The sequence below is a fragment of the Pongo pygmaeus genome, chromosome 5 (assembly GCF_028885625.2).
Source record: "Pongo pygmaeus isolate AG05252 chromosome 5, NHGRI_mPonPyg2-v2.0_pri, whole genome shotgun sequence".
Taxonomy (NCBI): Eukaryota; Metazoa; Chordata; class Mammalia; order Primates; family Hominidae; genus Pongo; species Pongo pygmaeus.
This window is the reverse complement of record NC_072378.2, coordinates 106,041,855-106,050,897: the sequence shown is the minus strand read 5'-3', so window position 1 is coordinate 106,050,897 and position 9,043 is coordinate 106,041,855. Positions and strand designations below refer to the sequence as shown.

At 42.1% G+C, this 9,043-nt stretch overlaps 1 protein-coding gene across 7 annotated transcripts in view; it reads right to left on the bottom strand.

Annotated features, from left to right (window-relative positions):
• Positions 1 to 5,946: 5,946 nt before the first annotated feature.
• PRDM1 (PR/SET domain 1) overlaps positions 5,947 to 9,043 on the bottom strand; it is a 116,842-nt gene continuing 113,745 nt past the window's right edge. For all 7 annotated transcript variants that reach the window (XM_063666473.1, XM_063666472.1, XM_063666475.1 and 4 more), the window contains one exon: positions 5,947 to 8,798. In XM_063666473.1, the coding sequence (XP_063522543.1) occupies positions 8,223 to 8,798 (576 nt within the window). In that variant the 3' untranslated portion in view covers positions 5,947 to 8,222. The remainder of the gene's footprint in view (positions 8,799 to 9,043) is intronic.

Sequence of the window (9,043 nt, the reverse complement as noted above, 5' to 3'; positions counted from 1 at the left end):
TGGCCAGATGTACAGAACTACAGTCTTACCCTGGTTATTAAAAATGAAACAGATTTTTCAAAATTGGACCTCATTCTTTGATTATGCATCTAGCTGTGTGCATGAGTTAACTGCTTTCTGGGTCATCTGGGTCAAATGTTCCCTTGGCCTGGCTTCCCCAACCTTAGAACCCTGGAGGACCACCTGCCTGCCCGCATCTGTCACCGAGATGAGGGTGTGCTCAGGGAGGGTGAATGCTTACCAATAAAGTGCCCAGGAAGCACTCCCACACAAATTAACTTGGAATCTGTGGCCACCCATTTCCCGCCTCCTTTCCGTTGAAGCATATAACCAAAAGCTAACTGCATGGGGGCAGTTCTAATATAAAAGTGGGTTTTGCACTTGCAATGAGAAAGAGAGCAAGCCTGCAGCTTTGGAAACAGCGTGTGCCATTTGGTACCAGCCATTCTTCATGAGGATTGACCTCTCTTATGGCAGGTGTCCGGCACTTCCACTCTTCAGCCTCTTCCTGAAGGAGGAGGAAGGCGGTCACACTGGTGGAACTGGTCCACTTCCTAGGGCTCCCCGTGCTTCCCCAAGTATGCCAAGGGGTGGAGGGAAGCTTGCTATGGTTGGCATCTCATTTGCTAAGCCTGAGTCCGGATGTGTTCCTAAGAAGGGTGATCTGTTGTCTCTCAGCACAGAAGAGACTTGTCCAATGGGCCATACCATGTCCCTGTGGGAACGCACCTCCAGGAATGACCAGGGACACTGAGTGTGAAATCACACTGTCATTTTCAGGAAAAAGCAGGGGCAGGCAGAGGCTTCTCCTTCTCTCAGGTTTGCTTGCCTTCCCCTCGCCCTTACCCCTTGGTCTCTGTGTGTCCTCTGGAGGATATCACCTGCTTTGGAGTGTCAGCAGGCTAGAGAGATGACCAAGTCAGGTTTTTTGTGTTCAAGGCGGTAAAATGGCCCACATGCGACGGTGATGGAGAGTAATCACAATGAAACTGAACACTCAAGTAGAAAACGGTGTCCGCCCACAGGAACTGCAGTGCACCAACTGCTGCGATGTAGGTTAGTGTGGAGTTGCTGCTGGGGTCAGCCTCTGTCTTCCACGAGCTTGTGATTCAGTAATAACTGGAAGCACAATTGCTTTTTCACTCACTATTTTTCAACGGTTTATTCATAAAGCAATTTTTCACTTTTCACTTATTTTCAGCCCCTTTCACATCTATCTGCTCACAGTTTCTGTCTTGGCTTAACCTTTCCCTCTCTCCTCCCTCTCTCAGTTTAATTTTTCTTTATTCCCTTTTTTAAACTTTGAGCCGTTAAACAGGGCCTTGATTGCTTTCTAACTGAAACGTTTCCTTTCAACGTCTTCTTAGAGTCTCTTGACTGGGTTCTCATTCTTTTCTTTGGCTGCCCATATTTTTGTCCCGCTTTCCATTTTGTGGCAACAGGCTTAAATCTTTCTCAGTCATCTTATATGTAGGCCTTTGCTTTAAAAAAAAAAAAAAGAAAAGAAAAGAGAAAGAAGACGAAGAAAAAAAACAAAAACCCACTAAACATCCTAGAATTCATGGTACTTAAGCAGAAATTTGATTTAAGCATAAGCCATCATGTCCATTAAAAGAATCTTGATTCCTTTCAGATGAGCATATTCATTCCTGGGGAAAGTTCATGGTTCTTACAAATTAGCAGGACCTTTGCAAGCCCACTCACTTTTGCCAAAAGAAGCCACAATAGTTGTTTCCATACAGACTTGCCCCTCATTTTCATTTTCTCTGACATCTGCTCTCTAAATTACAAATATCTGCCTATAGCAACAACCGGAGTTCCAAGGAAAACAAATCAAAAGGAAATAAGAGAAAACAGTGGAATCTGAGCATATTAGGAGATGTAAGAACATCTTCCAAAGAACAGGAAGACAACCCAGGAATGACTCCTTCCTTTTAAGGACCAGGAAACTGTGGCCCAGTGAGGTTCCCAGACTTTCTTGGGAGCACACGTTTAACCAGGGGCTGAATCAGGACTAGAACCAAGCTCCCTAAACTCCTGATATGCTGCTTTTTCCGTGATGGTAGGAGCTCATCAACTCAGTTCCCATGTTGGGTGTATTTTTAAACTGGCCCTGAGAGCCATGGAAGAAAGAGTCAGTGACCCCATTAATGATCCACAGTTGGTTGATCTCACAGCAAATCAGTCAGGTTGCTTGTACTAAAAACTGGAGAGGCAAGATAGGGTTATGTGGAAGGGGACTGGGGTGTGTCTCATTTCCTTTGCCTGTGGATAGGAAACAGTACTCAAGGGAAGTAGTGCTGATGAGTGGAGAGAGCACAGAGATGGTCCCTTCTCTTCTGAAGTGATAACTGCGCTGAAAGGCTGCTAGCCTGGAGGTTGCTTTACAGAGTGCCACGTGTAATGCAGGTGACAGTGGCACCATGCCTCATTTTCAATTTCAGACCCTTCCAGAAGCCCTGGGAATTCAAACATTGAATATCTCTTAAAATATTTTACAGAATATACAGCATAATTCATTTCATGATATCATAGACTCTTCCTCAGAATCAGACGGGCTCTCCAGATCTGCCTAGATACATAGCATTTCCAAGGAGGCCTCAGGAACATTAAAGAACATGAAACATTAAAGACCTAGGAAAAGCTCACCAGAGCATCTTATTCATCCTGTGCTTTCAAACACACGGATTCCTCTCTAAGCCCTGCAAGGATGGGGACTGCTCCCTCCCATGGGAAGGAATCCATTGTGTTACAAAACCTAAATGTAGGTGTTCGTCTTGGTGACTTAAACCAAAGTCCCCTCTGCAACGCTTTAATTTCATTTCCTTTGTTCTGCTCCTTACCCACAATGGGGAAGAGCTGGTTGCCATCATCCACAGGTGAATCCTTAAGACACCTGAAGTTGGGGAACTTTGCCACAATTCCATGAGAACCCCCTTTGTTAACATATTGAAGAATTTCTTACCAAGATTAGCCATTGCTATTCATCTGTCACTTCTCCTTTCTTTTATGACGGGGGTAGGGGAAAACCACAAGATGACTACATTCATGTTTATGCTGAATAAAACCTATCGAAAATTCAGAGAAGGAAAAGTGCACACAGCCAACCCTGGTTCATTACTTGTCAAACCTGGAAGGAAGAGCAAACTAGGAGAGGGTTTGTTAGTTTATAGTATGCTGTAAAACTGGGAAAGGGAGAGTGACTATTTGCATAAATTCAGTTAAAAATAACTTTTTGGAATCTTGCTGCATTTTTGCCTGAATTACACGATTAAGACTGTATTGAGATTAAAATCACTTTTCACTCATTTAAGGAGCAGCTGTCAGCAGCACTTTGAGCAAATGAACTTGGGTTCTGAGGACTTGAAGCTTGAAAAATGATGTTAGGGAAGCTTATCCACTGATCCTAAAACATTTCTTGTAGCCACTACATACCCAGAAGTAGATTTGATGGCCACTGCTCATAATGATCTGATTTCTGCTGGCCAGAAGCTGAGAATGAAATGACATGTTATGGACAAAGAACTCCATGATCTCTGAAAGGAAATAGAAGTGCCTTCTGGACTGGTTCAATGATCACATTCTATCTAACTCTTCTATTCATCAGTTCTTTCAGCTGCTGCCTTCTGTGGTACAGCCTTCCTTTCTAGACCGGATTATCCTAGAGGCCTGGTTTTGCATTAGAAATTCTCTGCCATGTGCCTCTAATTACTTTCATTCCTCTGTTCTGGGCTTTTCTCATTATCTCCTTTTAGAGAAGGCATCTCTCTCTTTCTCGCTCTCTCTCTCTCTCTCTCTCTCACACACACACACACACACACACACACACACACAGAGGAAGGAATGAGCTCATTTATACCAACTTATGGGTCCTAAATTGATTTCATTTCCCCCAAGGAAAAAATATCTAGAAATGTGCCTATAGACTCCCACGGTGCTGTATGTTCTATATATTTGCCTTATGGTAGTGAATTAAATGCATCATTTCTGCACAGAGTTTTTATTTTGTTAAAGGTAAACTCAGAAAAAGGTGGCTTCTTCAGTCTTACTTTGTCCTACAAACATCTGGATGAAGTCTTGATCCAACAGTATGGACTTTGGCTGGGTGGACTTGGGCTCATTAGTGAATATTATCTTTTTATGTAACGTTTCATTAAACAGCTAAGTCCATAAGTGTTCCCAAGATATATAACTCTCAAGAAAAAAAAAAGAAATGATTTGCCAAGTAAAGAACTATGATTTATGGTAGTTAACTGTTACTCTCAGGATCCTATTGGGCTTTGTTTTGAAAAATTATTACCACAATGGTTCTGTAGAATTTAGGAGTATAACCAGCACCATTTGGCACGTTTATGACAATAGGGTTCTGGTTTTCTTAATGCCACAGTTACATGTTGGCAGCATTTCAAATTCTTGGCACAGATGTTTAAGTGAATTTAAAGAAGAAACATTAAAAACAAAGCATCAGTCAGTTTTGAGTGTCCAAATGTAAGCAGCAGCATTATTTTCTTAACACGCAGTCAGCATGCGCATAAAACCATAATTATCCATAAATTTGCTAATAGATGAAATGGGAAGCATGAAAACCACTTGCAAAGGGCTTTTAGATTTTCTTTTCAGTGAATGCACTATCACTTTTCTAGAAGCATCTCCTACTTACATCTATCAAATGAGACTCAAATTTATGTGAGCCTTTTCTCTGGTGACAGGTTAGTTTCTGGAGCGTGAATGGCTAAGCACGTAGACTTGTTCCCATCACATAGGACCACGTGGTCATACTACCAAGATACCTGGCTCTCACACTAACAATGCTCAGATTCTGGGAAAGTAGCTTTCTGGAAACTTGTTTTAAATGCACAAGTAGGCTAGGTGCAGTGGCTCATGCATGTAATACCAGCACTTTGGGAGGCCAAAGCAGGAGGATTGCTTGAGTCCAGGAGTTGGAGACCAGTCTGGGCAACATAGTGAGATTGCCTCTACCAAAAACAAACAAAATCAGCTGGGCCTGGGGGCACGCATCTGTAGTCCCAACTACTCGGGAGGATGAGGTGGGAGGATGGCTTGAGCCTGGGAGATAAATGCTGCAGTAAGACATCATCGTTCCACTGCATTCCAGCCTGGGTGGCAGAGCAAAAACTGGTCTCAAAAAAAAAGGACAAGTAGCAAATAGCAAATGTACTTACATGTGAAGGAGTAAACATGGGTTGTAGGGCACTCCCCATGGCCTGCCCAGAGGAAGCTACTGAAGCTGCTGTCACCAATGGGCAAAGTGTTCCCTGACCCAGCTTCCCAGGGCCCCACACCCATAAGTGCGCTGAGTCTCCACACACGCACACAGACTGGCACAAGCTAGTAGGGCATTTCTGGAAGTGATCCTAGTCCTCCTTATCCGCTCACCACCCCATGTCCATTGACGAAATAAAATGTAAAAGTTCACAAAGCAAACAAATCGTCTCCCACTTACTGGCTGATGCTTGAAATGCCGCCCTTAGAGAACATTTTTATAGTTCATAAAGAAAAATCTTAGTTATGAGAGACAGATCGATGCTGTCAGATCATGCACAAATATACTCCTGGAAGGAGCCGGGGGAGATCAGGGCATCCCAGAGGGTGCTGCTGAAGAACAGGGGTGGCGGCAGGGGAGAGGCAAATTGCATTGTGCTCAAAATTTGGTCCGGTGCCATCTGTACAGTATGCAGAAGATGTCGCTCACTGATCCTTCACTCAAGACACTAGACAAATTTTGGTAAAGCATGAACATTTATATTTAATTTACATTTTGACAATTTGCACATAAATAACATTGTAAACCAGTATGTAAACATAAGATAGTTTGTTGTTCTAGCAAAGTAAAAAGCCAGTAACTTTGGTCAGTTTTAACTTTGAGTAGAGGAAAAAAATAAAACCACTGTTGATTGTGGGCTCAACATTCACATGTAAGAGGCAGAAAAGAGAAGGATGGATGGTGAGAGAAGCAAGAAGTCTTTATAAAAATTCTCACTACGGGAAAGCACGAAAGGAGAAAAAGAACAAACGAGTAGTTGGGAATCAAAAGTGTTTGGTCTAATGTCAACGTGATGCTTTGGTTTACCTTCAGTTAAGGACTGTGTTTATCAAACACTGATACATAAAAAGCTGTCAGTCTTGGAAGTTACAGAAGACCAGTAAGGCTCTTGGGTTTCCCTGGACTATTCGAAATTTGTTCTCTTCTGCAGGTGAACATTAGTTGATGTGAACAAAATGTCAAATATAATTAGAAAATAGATTGAAGAGTGATGTATCAGTATTTAGTAAGGAGGGAAAGAGAAAAATTACAGTGGTAAAGTCAGTTTTTTATTTCTGTGACTTGGGTGTGACCACATAATCATAAAGTGGCAAAAAAAAATAGAGCCGTCTTAGATGGTCCTTAATACTAAAAAATGATGTATCTCTTCCTCCCCGGTTGTTTTGTGGTCCCCACTAGTGCACCAAGGTTTTAGGGTCTCTTACAGTAGGCAAGGGTGCCCAATCATACCGACGTGATTGTGAGGTCACCAAGTATTAAGCAAAGTCTCAGAAAGGATTGTTCTTTTTTTTTTGTATTTTTTTGCCCTTAGAAAAAGTAGATCTTTTACATGGCTTGGCTCACAATTTAAGTGGTTATAAATATATATACATATGATATAGTGGTATAAATAGATTTATAAATATACATCATTTTTTGCTACACTTTGAACACCAACATGTAATCTTTGGGCTTAGCAGAATAAAAGATAGAATGACACAAAGTCTATCTTGCTGGAGCACATTTACTCGGTTTCTCCTCTAGAGAAGCAAATCATTAGATAAGACATCATTTCCTGCACTACTGGACACACTCAATGAGGTAACTGTTGCAGAACAACTTTGCAATGCCCTTTCATCTTCCATTAAATTAACCATAAAATGTAAAAACACAAATACTGAGGAAAATCTGAGTTTTACAGAAAAAATACAATTGATGTGTTGGGGATAGGAATGTTCATTACCCGCTTTTACCCCAGTATGACTAGAATACCCGTTTTTTGTGGTTTGTGTGTTTGTTTTTAAAGTGTGGCCTCAGCCTATCATCTACCTCGAATCCTTCCTGGTAGAGCACCATGTTTGTGCAATTTTGACATTTAAAAAAAAAAAAAAAAAAAAAAAGCAACAAAAACCAACAACAAAACACCACCCAGACTCAAGCCCCCAAACCGCACACACACAAAGCCGCCTATGCTTTGGGGAAAATATTGCAGTGGTTTTAAAACATGGCATTTTTTCTTCTTCACATTTTCTGATAATACAATGGATGCAAAAGTCGTGTGGCCGCTCTGAATGGCCACAGGACTCGGTGGGGAGGACAGGGCAGTGAGAAGATTCTGCTCTTTTGGAGGGAGAGACAGGTTGGTAAAACCTTCCTGTCACCCTTCCGGTAAAATTGTGGCTGGGGGAAAAACATGAACTATCAACAAAAACATACAAGATTCCCTTTCTTGTTTCTTTTACTTAAGTTATTCTTGGGTAATTCTGCACACATACCCCCAAGTTATGTACAATGCTGTTCAAATGATAGGATCCCAGGTATGAACACATCAACTGTCCAACACTGGCAATTACCCAAACCTCATTTTCAAACCATTATTAGAGAGAGAGGTTGACTGAAGTCATATATTTGTTTAACTAAATCTTAGGTACTTATACAGATGTGCAGAAATTATCTACAAAGAATAGCCACAAGACAAAAATACATTTATACTCAAATTACAAGGAATCTTTCCAGTCATTGTAAACTTTTTTAATTATTGCTTTCTGAATGATAAATTGTATAATAAATTATGAAGGATTATCATTGAAAAAATAATTATGACTAGGTAATAGTCTTAGTAATGGGAAGGCTATGCAAACATATCCACACAAATATTCAAAATACACAGGGGCAAATATATAGACACAGGTGTAAATAAGTATATATAATATGTGTGTATATATATATATATATATATATATATATATATATATATATATATATATGGCCTTTGCCTTGTTCGTGCCCTGAGATTTCAGTAACTTTGGAGTTCCTTCTTTAATTCCAGAGGTGAGGGGAAACCATTTGTTGTCGAGAGAGCTTTGCAGAGCTGGGATTATGTACAAGCAACTTCCTACAGGCACCCTGACTCACCAAGTCATAACTTAAGAAACCAAATAAGTGTTTTCTGAAAATCTTAAGGATCCATTGGTTCGACTGTTTCTTGTTTGACCTTTACAGGTACCAGAGGTAGTGGGTTGCTGGGAGGCAACTTCATGAGGGGTAGATCTGATGACTCATAAAGGCTGCACCCTGAGGAGAGGAGTCCATTCCCCATGTTTCTTTGCAAAGACACTTTCAGGCCAGTTTCTTCTTTCTCTTTTCTGACCACGGCCAGAATTTCCTTCTCCACTACAGAGATCACACTGATGTCATCCTCCACGTCCTCGAGCCGGTCAGCATTGTCACTGATGTCAAACTTCTCGATTTCTTCATTGATTCGGGTCAGATCTTCCGAGGGCAGCCCGGGCGCCGGGGCCGCAGCGCAGTTCCCTTTCAGGTGAACCTTGAGGCTACAGAGATGGATGTAGTTCTTGTGGCACTGGGAGCACTTGTGGGGCCGCTCCCGGGTGTGCAGACGCTTGTGCAGTTTCAGGTGCACAAACTGGGTGAACTTGGCAGGGCACACCTTGCATTGGTACGGTTTCTCTCCAGAATGGAGTCGCAGGTGGGTCTTGAGATTGCTGGTGCTGCTAAATCGCTTGTGGCAGACCTACGGTGCAGGGGAGAGAGACAGCAGGGAAGGGAGACAGGAAGGCCAGAAGATTAAGAGTTGCCAATGGGAGGGGCAGGCTTACAGGCCAACGCCCAGCAACCTAGGAGGTGAGAAGCCTCCTTGTGGCACCTCCAGTGTGGTATTAAGCAAACAGGGGGATGTGGGCACACGGCACACGAGGGGCTGTTTATTTCCCCTATCATTTTCCCACCCACTGGAAGCTGGCTGTGCCATCTCAAGTC